Source organism: Microtus pennsylvanicus, chromosome 13 (genome assembly GCF_037038515.1).
Source record: "Microtus pennsylvanicus isolate mMicPen1 chromosome 13, mMicPen1.hap1, whole genome shotgun sequence".
Taxonomy (NCBI): Eukaryota; Metazoa; Chordata; class Mammalia; order Rodentia; family Cricetidae; genus Microtus; species Microtus pennsylvanicus.
In genome coordinates, this window is record NC_134591.1 from 38,592,585 (window position 1) to 38,609,346 (window position 16,762).

The 16,762-nt window shown below is 44.7% G+C and overlaps 1 protein-coding gene across 5 annotated transcripts in view; it reads left to right on the forward strand.

The window, feature by feature from the left end:
* Pde4b (phosphodiesterase 4B) overlaps positions 1-16,762 on the forward strand; it is a 526,974-nt gene that overhangs the window by 399,726 nt on the left and 110,486 nt on the right. For all 5 annotated transcript variants that reach the window (XM_075946584.1, XM_075946591.1, XM_075946592.1 and 2 more), the window contains 3 exons: positions 6,608-6,802; positions 15,664-15,700; positions 15,799-15,869. In XM_075946584.1, coding sequence (XP_075802699.1) covers positions 6,608-6,802; positions 15,664-15,700; positions 15,799-15,869 — 303 coding nt within the window. The remainder of the gene's footprint in view (positions 1-6,607; positions 6,803-15,663; positions 15,701-15,798; positions 15,870-16,762) is intronic.

Genomic DNA, 16,762 nt, shown 5'->3' on the forward strand with positions numbered 1-16,762 from the left:
TAGCTGAGCACATGTCCTTGTGATATGTTGAGCATCCTTTCGGTATATGCCCAAAAGTGGTATTGCTGGGTCTTAAGGTAGGTTATTTTTTAATTTTCTGAGACATCGCCATACTGATATCCAAAGGGGCTGTACCAGTTCACACTCCCACCAGCAATCAGTGCTTTTGATCTTGGCCATTCTTACAGGTGTAAGATGGAATCTCAAAGTTGTTTTGATTTGCATTTCTCTGATGGCTAAGGATATTGAGCATTTCCTTAAGTGTCTTTCAGTCATTTAGATTCCTCTGTTGAGAGTTCTCTGTTTAGGTCTGTACTCCATTTTTTATTTGATTATTTGTTCTTTTGATGACCAACTTCTTGAGCTCTTTGTGTATTTTGGAGATCAGTCATCTGTCCAATGTGGGATTGGTGAAGATCTTTTCCCATTCTGTGGGTTGCTATTTTGTCTTGTTGACCATGTCCTTTGCTTTACAGAAGCTTTCAATTTCAAGAGGTCCCATTTATTAATTGTTTCTCTCAGTGTCTGTGCTACTGGAGTTATATTTAGGAAGTGGTCTCCTGTGCCTATATGTTCAAGTGTGCTTCCTACTTTCTCTTCTATGAGGCTCATTGTGGTTGCCTTCAAACTCTACTACAGAGCTACAGTATTGAAAACAAACTGGTATTGGTATAAAAACAGGTAGGAGGACCAATGGAACCAAATCAAAGACCCAGATGTCAATCCACACATCTACGAACACCTGATTTTTTTTTATTTTTTTATTTATTTATTTATTTTTTGGTTTTTCGAGACAGGGTTTCTCTGTGGTTTTGGAGCCTATCCTGGAACTAGCTCTTGTAGACCAGGCTGGTCTTGAACTCACAGAGATCCGCCTGCCTCTGCCTCCCGAGTGCTGGGATTAAAGGCGTGCGCCACCACCGCCCGGCTGAACACCTGATTTTTGATTAAAAAAAAAGAAAAAATATAAAATGGAAACATGAAAGCATATTCAACAAATGGTGCGGGCATAACTGGATATCAACATGTAGAAGAATGAAAATAGATCCATATCTACCACCATGCACAAAACTCAAGTCCAAATGGATGAAAGACCTCAACAGGCAACCATTTTTTAAGGATCTGTTGTTTACAAAACTCTGACCTAAATGTCGGGGACATAAAACAACAGATATTATTTTCTATCTTGAATATGACAATCTATTAGGAAGCAGTTAACTAAATGAAGAATTAAACAAAGGTGTGCAAGTAGTTCCAAAAAGTAGTCAGCCCAATGTACCCATGGGTTCTGAGGATGCCCTCTAACGTAGACAGAAAACAACTGGGTAAAAGGAACCAATTTTATTTTCTTAACATGCATTAAAGAATAGATTGTATCAACTGTGCATCTAAAATTTGCATCGCATTCTATAAGTAACCCCCAAATAATTGGAGTTACGCAGGAGGAGGCATGGAGATTATATGTCTCTACTAAGCCATTTCATAAAAGGAATCTGAGCATGCACATCTGTGAGTTTTGGCACAGAACGGGGCAGTGGCCTGTGACTGATCTCTTGGCAATTCTGAGAGCAACTACTATCTAAAGAACCATGAGGAAGTGCACAGTAAGGGTGGGCATCTAAGGCAATTTGGGACTGCAGTGCCAGAGAGAGCTTCCTGGAAAGGGTGATACGAGATGGTTTCAGAAGAAAACCTTGTACTGGAGACGGCAGTAGGAAAGTGCTTCCAGGGACAGGAACATCACTTCTCCTGCCACCACTTCCTGAGGAGCTGAAATCTCCCACTACAAAAATAAAAGTTAAAGCATCAGACATTAGACAATAAGCCATTGATTAAGTTGAGGGGAACCAGTAGGACCAGGAGAAGCAGGCCCAGCCAAGTAGAGGGGCTGCACACAAGTTAAAAAGATGAGTCAGCAAGACTGTCAGGGTGGGCCTCCTATCCTGGAAGAAATGTACAATTAAAACTGCTGCGGTCCACATGTCGGATATGAATGACCACTTCCGTGTGGCCCATTCACATAGTCAGAACTTTATGAGTGGCATCCTCCGGATTTGCCTGAGACGTCAACATGACTTCATGAATAATAGATGTCCAAGTATCTGCAACCTTAACTACTCCAAATACAAGCACTACTTAGAATCGCGAATATAGGAACCGAATGTAAGAGAATTGTTCTGAAAACTGGGGTATAATCTGCTGGATGAGCCAGGAAGTAGGATATGGAAAGGGTGTAACTCGAGAAACTGCAGTAAATAGTGAAACCTTATAAAATCAATATTCAAATCAGTATGAAAAGATGTTCAGATGAAGGCTGGGAAGAAGCTCAGTTAGTAAATGGCTTACCATAGAAGGATCAGGACCCAGGTTTGGAGCCTCAGAACCTGTGTAAAACCTGGGCAAAAAAGGTAGTGACTATCTGTAGACAGCACTGAAGCAGAGGAGGGGTGGAGCGGGGAGAGTCCCGAAGCACACCAGCTGAAACCAAGTCAGTGGGTCCTCAGGTAGGAAAGGGAAGAACAGCTGAGAAAGACCGCTAACATTGACCTCTGCCTTCCACACACATGTGCTGGGAGGTACACCTCCATCCCAACACACACCACCCAGCCACATATCACCCCCGCATACAGCACACACACACACACACACACACACACACACACACACTAAAATACTAGCAAGTACTAGTAGATGCATCTCTTTGGCTTTTGTCTATGTTTCTAGAGCTTTCTTATACTGCTTATATAATGACTTTTTAATCTAAAGAAGCCTGGTTACAAAATATGTGTCCTGATCAAGGCCGAGCCAGAAAATGCCCTAAAATAAATGACGACCCTGTTTGTGTGTTTGTTTTTGGCATTGCAGCTTGGCTTTTCTTCCTGATTGTATTTCTGTCTGTGTGGTATATTCATTTCACTTGGTAAGGCTGCTTCTCTGGGCCAACACTTCCCCCTTATTCCCTGGATCTGTGGGGTGCATTGTGATGGCTGCTCACTCATTTGGCTGTGCCTGGGTCTGGTGTCTGGGTAGTGACTCACTTTTGTTCCGAAGCTCTCCATCTGTGCTGGATGCTTTGAAACAGTGCCCCAGGGATCTGAAAGACCATGTGTCTTGCTGAGACACCTTCTTTGCAATAGAGACCTCTTCCTTGGCTTCTTCTGAATTTCAGCAAGCTCTCTTTTGAGTTTAGACAATATAATGAAAAAAGAAAAGAAAACCAAAGAGGAAAGAGTTTCTGTAGGGAGGAATCTAGTTCCGGGTCACCTACCAGATGTGCTTAGTAAGCTTGACAGAGCATCCTCAGGCCCTCACTTTCCGGCTAGTGTTTTTGGGGACTTGGCCTCTACACAGCATGGATGCTGATAGTGGGAATGAATATATATTAGCCCTAATAGAAACCTCATGGGAAATGTTCTAAGAGTTGGTGGGCATACTAGCTGCAAGAGGTTGGTGCCGGTACAGAGAGCAGTGATGGTCACAATAGTCAGTCGTACTGCATGAGCACTGGCCCAAGTTGGAGACTACCTAGCATCCCAAACAATAACACTTTGGTCCAGCCCATACTGGAGCCTCTAGGGCAACTGGATATCCACTGTGTTCTGCGGGTTTATTATTGAAAGACTATGAATATGTACACCAAATGAGTAGCAATGCAATTGCTCACGGAATTTAAAAGTTCACGCTACTCTTAGGCTCAACATCAGTGGCTATGCCAGCTTCACCTTTGAAGAACCTGTCCTCTTCGCTGCTAAGAAGAGTTCAGAGGGCTGGAGAGATAGCGAAGTGGTTAAGGCGCCAGCTGCTCTTTCAGAGACCCAGCACCCACCTGATAGTTCACAGCCATCTGTAACTTCACTCCCAAGGGACCCTGCACTCTCTTCCGGCCTCCAAGGGCACTAGGCATACACGTGGTACAAGACAGAAGAATAGGCCATACATATAAAATAATGTTTTTATTTTAAATAAATGTTTTTCTCAAGAAGATTCTGAGGCAGAATCAGGACATACAGATCGTAGGTGATTTGGGGGGCAGCCAAGGATCCTGCTCCACAAGAAACTGTACAGTTACTCAGCAGCTGGTAGAGTTCTCACCCAACCGAGTCTGCAATGTGCTTCATTTTATTTTCACTTGTTACAATGCCTGAGCCAGGCCAGCTGGCAAGAAAGCAAGGGCAAGGTATTACACACCTGCCTGCAGCCTTGGAACGTTGCTCGTCCCACACCACTGGGCTTCTGAGAAGGGCCATCTGTGGAGTCTTGTAAGCCCTGGTACATAATGGTACATGTTAGGTCACTGTGGCACCTGCTCGGCCTTTCCCCAGGGATCCTCCTGCGTGGCTTGCTCTCAGAGGTTGCGTGGAGTCTAAAAGCAGCTTTGATCCACCGTCTCTGTGGTGGCATTTCACTCCTGCATTCTGTCATTGCTCCTCCTGATGCAAGCAAAGCAACAGCTTCAAGGCAACCTGCTGCCTCCTTCCTGTTTATTCACAGTGGCACTCGGTGTCCCCTGAGGATCATTCGAGAGTGGTTGTAGACTGACTTACAGACCAACTACAACTTTGGGTAGAAAAGAAGCAGCATTCCTTTATTCAGCATGCCATTCTGAACTAATGACTAGAGAAGCCTGAGAAGCCCAAGGCTGTGAAACGGAGTGGGAAAACGTGGCTTCTATCTGGCAACCAGAGTGGCTATCCCTCCTCTGTGGTCTTTGTGTGGCTTCAGTGGCCCATCACCAAAAATGGTTTAAAAATATGAAACGGAAAAGTCTAGATATAAACAATTCGTGAGTTATTGATAAATTTTGTTACAATATTTTTTATTTAATAAATTCTTGTGTGTGGTGTGTGTGTGTACGTGTTCAGGTAAACACATACGCACTCAAGCTTGTGCGGGATGGAGGGCCACATTAGATGTCTTCCTTAATAACTTTTCTCCGTGCTTTTTGACATAGACTGTATCAGCAAACCTGGGGCTCACTGATGTGCATAGACTAGCTGGCCAGAGAGTTGTCAGGATCCGTGTCTGATGTGGGATGTCCCCCACACATCTGTCCTTCTACAGTGTTGGGATTGCAGGTGTGCCTGGTTTTCCACTTAGGTGCTGGGGCTCCAGAATCATTTCTCTGTGCCTTCACATGAAGAATTTTATCGACAGAGTCATGTCTCCGTTTCTACCTTACAGTTTTAGAATTGACTCAGTCAATGTGAACCTCTTACCGTTACTGATGTACAAACTTCATCACCAATGTATCTGTGTAGAAGAGAACACTACACAGAGCTGGCTGTCTTCTGCTCTTTCAGGCATCTGCTGAGGGTCTCGGGGTGTGTCCCCTCCAGCTGAGTGACTATGGGCCAACCAATAATTTAGCATGTTTCCGTAAACAAGATATGGATTTTTTTTCTTTTGCCTTATTTACCTTCAATGTAAAGGAACTGGATTATATAACTTATATAACTTGCAGGGATATTAGGATTAAATGAAATAATACATCAGAAAGCACCTTGTAAATTTAAGAAATAGAAGCAACAACAACGACAACAAAAACCACACAAAGAGTAGATTAGGATTAGTGAGGGATTGTGGCAGCTGGGTAAACATAATCGAAGCTGATTCTTGTGGTTGAACTGAATGAAAGACGATCGCAGTGCCATGTCCCATGCCTCTGTCACAATCTCTCTGCCAAGCTTCAACAGGGGAGCATTGAGTGTTTGGGAGAAACTGGGGGAGGTGGTTACTGTCCCTCGGAGGCCAAGGGGAGCTGTGTATGCAGAGGAAACACATCTGGAATGGTAAAAGCATATATGGGAAGGACATGCTACTCCAGGGTGATAGCAGGATGGGGCAGAGACAGGTTCAAAGTCCACAGGGCTCCTGTTTGTGTTCACAATAGGAGCTTTCCAAATACCACTGGGCCCGAGGGCACCTCCCTGAGTGAGGGCCACTGATCAGAATCTCCCCGGCACTCTTCTGCCAGACTCAATGGTGGTATTCTTCTCCAGAGGCCTGGCTCTGCAGCCTGGGCCAGTAATTTGGTGTTATCAGATTAATTAAGTCATTTATGTGGCTAAATTTACATATGAATATTAAATATCAGGCAAGGCCTCTCTAATCAGACAGCGAGTGTTTTCAGGATAACACTTTGTTCCCAAAACATTCAGAAATATGCAAATTCTGTCTTTAATGAGGCTGATATTTATGTGAGGAGGAAATCTTCCAGCTAGGAAGATTCACTCTCGTGATATCTTCGTCTGGCACCTCGAGCTATGCTAGATGCCCCCTCTGGAGTTGCTCATTAGCAACAAACTTTTTTTTTCTCTCACCTGCTTCTCATTCTGAATTTGTCACAATTGGTCACGCTGCTGAGAGGTCATGAATTTTGCCCTTTGGTCCAAATTTTGGGTTACTATTGATTGACAGGAAACCTGGGTAATGAGTGAAGTTTGTAGAATTCAGCTTCCTCCAGACAAAATGGGAAGGATTGCAACCATCTGTGATGCTTTGCCGGAAGAGCCTGGCCTGCGGTGCCCGCCGCCTGGAAATTTTCTGTGTGTGCAAACTGTCCTCTGCAGTTCTCAAGTGACCAGACTGTCCCTCCTTTATTTTATAGCTTCGATGTGGAAAATGGCCCTTCCCCAGGTCGGAGCCCACTGGACCCTCAGGCCAGCTCTTCCTCTGGGCTGGTGCTTCACGCCACGTTCCCTGGGCACAGCCAACGCAGAGAGTCCTTCCTCTACCGATCCGACAGCGACTATGACTTGTCACCAAAAGCAATGTCAAGGAACTCATCGCTTCCAAGCGAGCAGTGAGTAAAACTGTTCCTATTCCTCTCTGGGTTTCAGTCTCGCGAATAACCTCATCCTTAACCCTATTGCAGCAGCGGCCACAACTGTTGCCAACCCAGGGCAAGGAGAGAAAACTGAAAGAGTGACAAAGACATCCATCTTCAGGACTTGCAGAATTTTGACGGGGGTCCTAAGGCATACAAAGAAAACAAACCAAAACCCTCACACACAGCATTCAGTTCACATCTGTTATCTGAAAACTTTTGTTGGGCTTATTTCCTGAACTGAATCGTTTATGGGATGAAAAACTTAACACGTTTCACAAACCACACTTGGATTTGTGGGCGTATGAGGCTTTGGGCCAGAACAAAAATGGCGGTTGGTTGTCTGCATTCTCACTCCGTGGCCTTTGTTCAGGGGCATTTAACTAGGCTGTCATCCAGCCACATGCCTGTGGACCTACTGTGAGATTTTACCATCATACCTACTCGCTGCCTGGCTCCTTGGTGAGACACAGAACAGCCAGAGCAAGGCGATATCTTTGTTTTGCTGATACTAATTGCAGATAGCTGTTTTTTATTTAAAGAATGACAACTGGTTCATGTTGCCTGTTTATTAAATTTCTGAACCCAAATAAAATTGGTTGCTGAAACCCATGACTTAAAGGGTTTATGGGCACACACTAATTGGTTTTAACATTGTATGTTATAAAAGTATCAAAAACTCCCTAAAATGTCCAGTCTGGGAAAGTCCACTTCCTTCTCGTTTTCTGTTAAAAAGGAACCCAAAAAGATTTACCTTCTCAGAAAAAGGAAATGTTTTATGACTGGCAGCAGGAAAATATCCTGCAGGGTCCCTCTGCCAGCAATCTTAATAGAAGTATTCTAGCCTGGGGACTGGGAAAGCTGGCTCAATTGTTAACGACACTGGCTCGTACAGAGGACTTAGGTTTGGTTCCCTGTGCCCAGATGGTGGCTTAGTTATCTGCAACTCTTGTTCCAGAGGATCCAGCACCCTCTTCAGGCCTCTGTGGGCATCAGACATGTGTATGGTGCACATATATACATGTAGACAATCACTCATATGCATACAAGAAAAGCAAAAGCAAATAAATCTGCCTTTTTTTAAAAGGTAGTCTATGGGCCTAAAATATTCCAGTCATGAGTGGGCCAAAATTCTCATTTGTTATATTTACTGATTCTCCCATATACTGTGCTGTAAACCGCTTTGGGTGGGTTACTTAGTCTAGGGGTTGTAACCCACCCTGCAGTCAGTTATTCCAGGGTCACGGAGAGGCACTATCTGGAAGATAAGGGGCTAAGAGAGAAGAAGGAGGCCAAGCGGGGGGTTCTTGTCAAAGCCTCAGTTTATTAGGGACAGAGTTACAGCTTATATAGGATAAGGAATTGGGGGGGGGCACAGGGGCCTGGACTTTTGCCGCATGGTTCACGTTGGTCACGTAGGCCAGGAGGTTACGTTTGGTCAGGTCACATAGGCCAGGAAGTCACAAGTTGACACACCTAGTTCTCTAGATAATTTGGAATGTGGGGCGGGTTCTGCTAACAGATAGCTCTCTATTAACAGCTAATTGAGTGTGGGGTAGGCTCTGTCAATAGAACGGTTTCTTAACACAATTAGGGGTGTGGGGATCTCTGCAGACTCCCCAGGGCGATGGTTCCTGTAATAATTTTAGGAGGAAACGGCTCCTGACACTGTGCAGTGTGGTAAAATTTGGGGATTTAAAAAAAAATGAGTGAAACAGTATGAGACACCAGAGATGGGTTCAAACAAGAGCGTGTTCCTCAAGAGTCGGTGTCTTCTCAGGGAGACAACACTAATTGGCAATGATACGAGGGTCACACACAGGTGCACTAAACTCCACAGCACAGGACACAACCCGCATTGAATGAGCATGTGCCGAGGGCCAGGTTCCTTTACATGTGCTACCTGTTAGCCTGACATCCAAGCTGTAGACACTGCCAAACCTACAGTCTGGATTTTATCATGGGGGAGCAAAGGAAATGCAGGGAGCTCTAAGTAGGCACAGACCCATTCCCACGCCATTTAGCAAACAGACAGCTAGCTTTGGAATATATGTATCCCCTCGATTAGTTCTTATCCCAAACTAATTCCCAAACTCACCCCAAACCTCACAGTGAGTCTCCAGGTCACTCGGCCTCCACAGAACAGGCTGATTAAACTCCAGGTGAGATTCTCCTGTGTCCTTGTGTGAGATAAATCTATACAGAGAGTTTAAATTTGAAGATAATTTAAAACTTAGAAGCCAGCTTAGTCTCCAGCTGATGTCAGAGGATCTCAGCAGCCAACGTCCTTGGCACCAGTTTTACCTCTTGGTACTTTCACTGACCAGTAAAACCTCCTCCCAAGTTTACCTGTACAGTGTTGCCAACTTCCGTTCTAGAAAAGCAAAAATGTGTGAGAATTATCTAGCGTCATTATTCCTTTTTAGCTTTTTTATTTCTATTAATCTCCCCTCCCACCGTGTGTGTGTGTGTGTGTGTGTGTGTGTGTGTGTGTGTGTTGCACGCACTGACGATGTGGATGGAGATGGGGAGGCCAGAGCAGGAAGTCAATAGTTTTCCTTTCCTGCTCTCTGCCCTCTTGCCTGAAAGGTTACAGTTTGGGGCTAGGCTTTCTGGCCAGGGAGCTTTCGCCATCAGCAGCCTGTCTCTACCCATCAAAGCTTGAGTTCAAGTCACACTCGGCCATGCCTAGCTTTCAATGTCGGCATGAAGGACTTAAACCTTTGTCCTCATTGGCAAAGAAAGCATTCTTCTCATTGAACAAATCCCCTTTTTAAAGATAAAGAGAAGTAGCGAGAGCCCACGATAAAGATAAGTCCTTCCCAGGAAAGTACAGGTAGTAGCAGAACCAACAAGCCCCCTTTATTCCGCATACTGATATCAGGGCACATTAAAATCTCCCTGCTGAATGAGGGCGAAGGGTGTAGTTTTCAAAATATTTAAGCATAACTGTAAAATCTTTTGTGTTTGACGTTTAAGGACATTATACGTCTCCATATGAGAAGCCACAGGGTTTAAATAAAGTCCAGTTTCCTCTGGCAGTTTATTTTGTCAGAGCCACATTGGAAAATTCAGTTTCACATTGGTGTCCATATCTAAACTAAAGTGATGTTCTTTAAAAAAAAAAATCAACTTTTTAGTTATCTGTTTTTAAGAATATACATTTTCCTTCATCTAATTCAATTGTAACCTTTATTTTGTCTTTTAAGGTATTTTAAATGTTTTATTAATTTTATTTTATGTATATGGTTATTTGTCTGGATGGATATCTGTGCTTCATGTGTGTTCAGTGTCAGCGGAGACCGGAAGAGAACATTAGATTCCCGGGAATGAGCCACCATGTGGGTGGTAGGGATCAAACCAGGGTCCTCTGGAAGAGCAGCCAGTGCTCTTCACCACTGAGCCATCCCTCCAGCCCCACGAAGTAAGGCTCTTTAAAGCCCTTTCTCCTGATTACCACTATGCAGGAAGAACTGAACTCAACATGGGAACAGTAGCCCCTCCCCATCTCCCCATTTCATTGCTCCTGTCTCTGCAGAAGAGACCTTTCTAATGAAAAGCAGTCTTGGAAACTCACGCACCCTGATGCAAAGGCCTCTGGGATGGCTCAGAATGGCCTTTTCTCAGGGGGCCCTCCAACCTAGCGTGGATTGGTCAAAATTCAAATTAAGACAAAAGTGAGAAGCTTTGCATGCTTCTGCTCCATTAAATCCTAGCCCTAGGACAATGTCGGCTTTGAAACGTTCCCTATGTGAACGGTCTCAGCAGAATAAATAGAAATTGCTTACAGGTTAGGCGACAGTAGGGGAATAAGTTAAAAATAAAATGGGAAATTTTAAATGGCCTTTAGCAACAGAGAGTAGCTTGCAATGAGTCTTTCTGGTAAAACAAAACGAAGTCCTCTCTGGGTCCCTAATGGCAAGCTCAGCTACGCTCCTGGATGTGACAATCTCTTGGTCCCTCCTCAGTTCCTGGGCTGCAGTCATTTTTAAACTAATGCCTTTGCATACGGTGGTACAGGTTTCTCAGTGAGAACCCAAATTACTGAAAATTAGCAGGAGCCGTTCTCAAAAAAAAAAAAAAAAGCACAAATAATAGACCATTTAAATTTAAAACCTGCTTGTTGATAGACTACCAGAAAAGTACAGTGTGGTACCTAAGGCTCCCAGCTGCTTCGTTTGCTTGGCTTAGCATGGCTGTTAAGACCTGGGATCTCTCTTACAGTCCAAATCATCTGTAGGTAAAACCATACATTGATGAAGCCTCGCCTGTGTGCCACGTGCATATGTCATTAATTTAGTCCCTGTATCCTCGGTGTGGTAGGAACTACAGCTTTGTCAGTTCAAGTGGAAAGCATGGGATGAGAAGAGAGGCTTGAACCTAAGGAGTCCAGATGGCGAGCCAGTGCAAAGATCCAGGATGCAAACCACACGAGGCCCCAAATAAGGATATTCATCCCTGGTTTTCCTGCCCTTCTAACTATCAATATGCACCATGTTCAATCTTTCTTTTAGTGAATCTTTACTTAGCTAGAAACATTAAGAAAGTTTCTGTGCCTTCAAAAATCTAAGCGATGAATAAGTCAGTTAGCAGCTTTAATACATTCAGAAATAAAGGCAAAACTAGAGAGCCTTGTACAGACTCTGGAAGTCCTGGCCAGGCGGGGTGAGTGGTCTACGGGAGGAGGTCCAGCTAGCTGAGCTGAAGGATGGATAGGAGGACCGGAGGACGTGCACAGGAAAAAGGCCGTGACCGACCAGCTCTTAGCTCTAAAAAGGACTGTGGAGAGCTGAGGCCGGTGAAGCAACAGGGTTTCACCCTCGTTGTGCAAGGCCTAGGAGTTGTTCTGCCTGCTGCAGCCAGGCAGTGGGAAGCTGCAGGACTTCACATCAGGATGTGTCTGGGTTTGAAATGAGCTCAGGAGAAGGGGTGAGCTGAAGAGTCCATAAGGGGGCAGCTTAGGCCTCGCCTGTATGTAACATCAAGGAAGGGGACTTACAACAGAGAGGGCTTAGCTGACCAGTAAGAAATATTTGTGGATTAGGACTGACAGATCTTCGTGGGTGATGGTAGAATGAAGCGGGGGGGGGGGGGGGTGGAGGGCGAGTTTCCCGCCTGACCAACATGGTAGATGACAGCATCGTTCCCTGTCAACTGGGTACTTCCTTCCAGTACCCCAGCAATGTCCACGAAAGCATTCTGTAACTACTGTACAGTAGAAAGTCAAGTCCTCTAGACTGTAGTAGGGACAGGCTTAAAGGAAGTGTATCTTAAAGAGGTTGTTACCAGCCAGAAGATAGACGGACAACATTTGTTTATATTTATATTTAATAAATAACATTTATTATTTTCAATAATAAAGAACCCATTACTGATGCCTATGGCTAAATAAATAGAATGCTTTTATCTGCCCAGAGAGATACCTCATTTCTTTCAGAACCCCCGTTTGCAGAGAAGAGACACGGCTTGTCTAACTCTCACCGGTTTAATAAACTATCTGGGAAACAAGACAACGCTGACCAGGGGCAGGATGTGTGTTCTCAGCAACCACAGTTCTAATCTGTGGAAATCAACTACAGCCCAACAAAAGACAATTCCACATATAGTGAAAAACAACAACCACGAAGTAAATTAATAAATCCCAGAGTCTAGTGGTGAGAAGCAGCAATTTTGATTTCTACAAAGAAAGCTGTCTTATGGTTAAGATCTGACCTACACTCTTAATTCCAAGATCCAATTGCAAGAAGCTATTCTGAGCTAGGAGGAGTCATGCTTAGACTAAAAGATTGTAATGCTCCGATTCTGTCACTAGAGGGTGCTTGTGTAACGGTTCTGAGTATTTCACCTTTTTACAGAGAAGGCACACTGCCTTTCTCTAATCTGGGAAATTAAAAATTAAATAAGAATCCATAGTCACATATTTTGATACTGCAATCTCTGCTTATTCTTAATTTGTAAAATAGCATAGTTATGATTTTTAAATAGTTCTGCAATCTGGGAAGGTTTTGTTTCATTTTATTGGGTTTCTTCCCTGATTCTTGTTCTAAATCTGTTCACTTCCCTACCAGCTATGATCTGACCTACAACATTAAGTTAGTTGCTCAGATGCTCTTAGGGAACCAGTACAGGCAATCCTCCAATCCACTCCTGTTTCTGAATATCCTGATGTCCCAACTTCAAAAGTCCACTGAGCAAGTCCTGTTGACATTGGGCCATGGTGGCCTTCCTCTCTGTGATCATTAGTTTGTATAGTTTTACTCCTTCTCCAGATCATTTTTTCAACATCAGATCTATGTGTGGTGGTGTTTTGTCTTCCTAAATCGTTTGATTGCCATCAGATATTTAAACTCCAGAAACTCGGGAGACATAGACGATCTGCTTGACTCCAAATCAATTTCCTGTGCTCCCAATCAGCCTTGGTAAGTTTTGAACCATGTCAGTTTCATCTCAAAGATTGAAACAGACAGCAAGGTCTTTCACCCATCCGGACATTCGCCATATGAAAACACAGGCAGTTGGGTGCAAACCACCAGGCACCATTTATAGCAACCGTTTCTGACTCCTTTTAGCTCCTATCTGAAAGCCCTGAGCTTCTCCTGTGGCTGCCTTAGCTACAAATACTATGCGTGAAGCCAAGCCCATCCCCTCCCTCCCCTCCCCCGCTGTAACTATCCCTGTTGCCTTGGGGAAGCCTAACTCTGACACACCACCTCCCTGGTCCATAGCGCCACCTAGGTGTGTCTGAGCACCTTGCATTCAAAATGCACCCCAAAACTTCCATGGGTATCATGACCACTCCCAACTCCTCTGTACATTTCTTGTTTCTGCTCATGACTATTTTCTCAGATGCTCATTTTTTTAAAAATGAAAATATTCTTTCGTTATGCAAGTAAGTGCTGAATTCTGACAGGATCCCCGGCGTCTCTTCGGTGTGTCATTTCCTGCTCCTTTCTTGGCTGTGTCTGCTCTTTCTCATTGACAGGAACCTTTTTGCCGTTCCTCATGGGGCTCTCCCTGCCATGCCGTCCTCAGCACCCCCAGTATTTTGCTTCTTGCAATCCTCTTCTAGTCTGTCTGTCTCACCTCCCACGTCCCTGGCAGCCCTCCTCGGCTCGTCTCTTCCTGTCAATTGAGGAAACTGTCAATATAGCAGGCAGTATGCGCCATAGCTCAGGTGCATGGGACCTTCTAACCTTACTCTCTCCATACACCATAGTGGATGTGCTCTAACAGACACCAGGGAGCTCACTCACTGTTTTCCCATATTAGATCCTCCGCTACTACCGTTTCTGTCCTAGGTATCTCTTCTGCCTTCTTACAGGCTATGCCCCTACAAGTTCATCTCAAACACTCCTGACTCAGCCAAGCCCTCCTTACTTCCACTAACCCATAGTTCATTTCTCTTTTGGGTCCCATCCAGTATCCTTTATTTGTATTTCTCTTTCTTTATTTATATGTATTGTAGCTTCAAAAATATTTTTGGTCTCCCTTACTATGTTTTGACTCGAGAGCTTGTGGTTTCTGCATAATTTGATTTGTCAACTAGGTAGCGAGTATAGAATAGAAACTATCGTGTTTAAAACACAGGCGGAGGGGAGCAGAGCGGCTCAGATCTTCCATTTGCCAGCCGGGTGCTAGTTTGCAGCTGTTGGTGTGTTATCACCCGGAATGTGCCGGCCTCCCGCTGCATTGCCAGTGTTAACTGAGCTAATGTACACAGAGACCCATCGCACAACTTCCCAGCTCATCTTCATTTTCTTCTCACTGTCCAAACTGGGCCTCCAAGAAATCTCACAGAGTGCCTAGCTAAGGACAAGGGTGGAAACCCCCACGTTAGCGAGGCGTCAGAGAAGAGTAGCTACTGATGCATGTGTCTGTAGCTTTGAAACCTGCCTTCACATGGTGCTTGGAACCAGGCAGGTGCTTCCTTATTATGGGGTACCCTCACATGATCGTGGATGAAGCACCATGTTTGGCGTGAAGATGGAGGACAGAAGGGGTAGGCCAGACAGGGAGGGGAGCTTGTTGCCATCAGCTTCCCTGTTGCTGATTCATAGGGTGCCAGCAAATTAACCTAATTTCGTGATGGTGGCCAATGCGGTTTCTCAAACCTTCAGCCGAGCACTTGCTGAAGGCAGTCGTTAGCCGATTACGAAAGCTGATGCCAAAGCCCGGAAAGCACATTGCTGCAAACCCAGTTTTCACTGGTCCCCGGCAAGGACTGATGAAGCAGGAGACAGTGTATTTAGCTCGGTGGGACCAAATGAGTGTCACTGTAACCGCTGTAGTAGGCTCAGTCTGCACATTCCCATTAAAAAATTTTTCCTTGGGTACTTTAAGAGGAAAAAAAAAAGAGTATATTAAAAACAAAAAGTAATGGGATTCCCAGACAGAAATCTGTGTTTAAATGGTATTAAAGCTGCGGTTCAAATGAACAAAAGCCAGGAAATCCAGTGTTACCCTTTATCCAGACTGTTGTACCATTTTTTTCCAATGCACAGTGTGCCTATGGGCAGGCAGCCCTCCCTTTGAGTTTCCTGGCTCTGGCGACTCAAATCCACAAGTCAGTTTGAATTATAGGACTCTGGGCCTGCCGGTTAATGGGACTGTATGCCCCGAGGACACATGCTCTCTTGCCAAAGCTTTTAGATGGAGACACCGCAAAGCCAGCAATCATGAGCTGGGCGCTGTTTTTCTTTGGAGTTCACAGCTCCCGCCATCCTCCCACACAGAAGGGTTACTGGAACAGGTGGGTTGCTGACAGTGATGAACTTGTGCGTGACTCGTGTGTCATTATTGAAATTCATCTGCTCTGCCTCTTTTTCTGTGTCCACCAGGCACGGCGACGACCTGATTGTCACTCCGTTTGCCCAGGTATGTACGTATCATGCTCGTCCCCACCCTGTCGCCTGTGTGGTTTTTTTAAATGCAGTCCTTTGACCCTAACCAGTTTGGAAACCTTGTCCTTGCAGGTTCTCGCCAGCTTGCGAAGTGTAAGAAACAACTTCACTCTGCTGACGAACCTCCACGGAGCTCCTAACAAGTAAGCTGAATCACAGTTCCCTCCAACAGAAGCCCCAAACACTGATGAACACTGAGCACAAACACTGCCTAGAAATCAGCCCTACACGTTAAACTTCCATACACAAGGCATTTGAAAATAGAAAGTTTAAGGGCCATGAGGTTCACTTGTGTTTCAAAGACTAACATAGCCTCAGAGGGTGATAGAGTCCATGATCTTGGGAGGAATTAGGAGAGGGCCGCAAGCCCACTCACTCAGCCTGTTTTATAGACGGAAAACTTGAGTCCTCAGGAACCAAGTCACTAGCTTATGAATGCACTCACTGTAGGTTAAAGAAACTTTGGGTCTAAGTCGGGCAGTGGTGGCGCACGCCTTTAATCCCAGCACTCAGGAGGCAGAGGCAGGCGGATCTCTGTGAGTTCGAGGGCGGCCTGGTCTACAAGAGCTAGTTCCAGGACAGGCTCCAAAGCTACATAGAGAAACCCTACCTGGAAAAAAAAAAGAAAAGAAAAAGGAAGAAACTTTGGCTCTAAGGCTTGACTCTCTAGGTTTTTCAGTCGTAGTCAATATTTATATATTTATATTTATATCTTCTTATGTCTTCTTTATGTCTTCATGAAGCTATCCATCTGTCATTTGCTTGGCTTCAACCAGAGTCTGATAATGCAGATGATACACAGAGACGGTAAAGGCTAGTTTAAACAATCGCTTTCCTCTCACGGTCCTGTAGTTAGCATTTACGCATCCTTTTGAGAGCAAGTTACCTACTCCTAGAGTATGGGAGCATCACGGTCTCTCACCACTTCTTTTATGCGCTCCCGCCAGAGTGTGTTTTCTTCCACACTGTTTGTGTGACTGTATCATTCTCTTGCCTGGGCACTGCAGTGGACCACTCTTTACGAGCAAGTATAGAT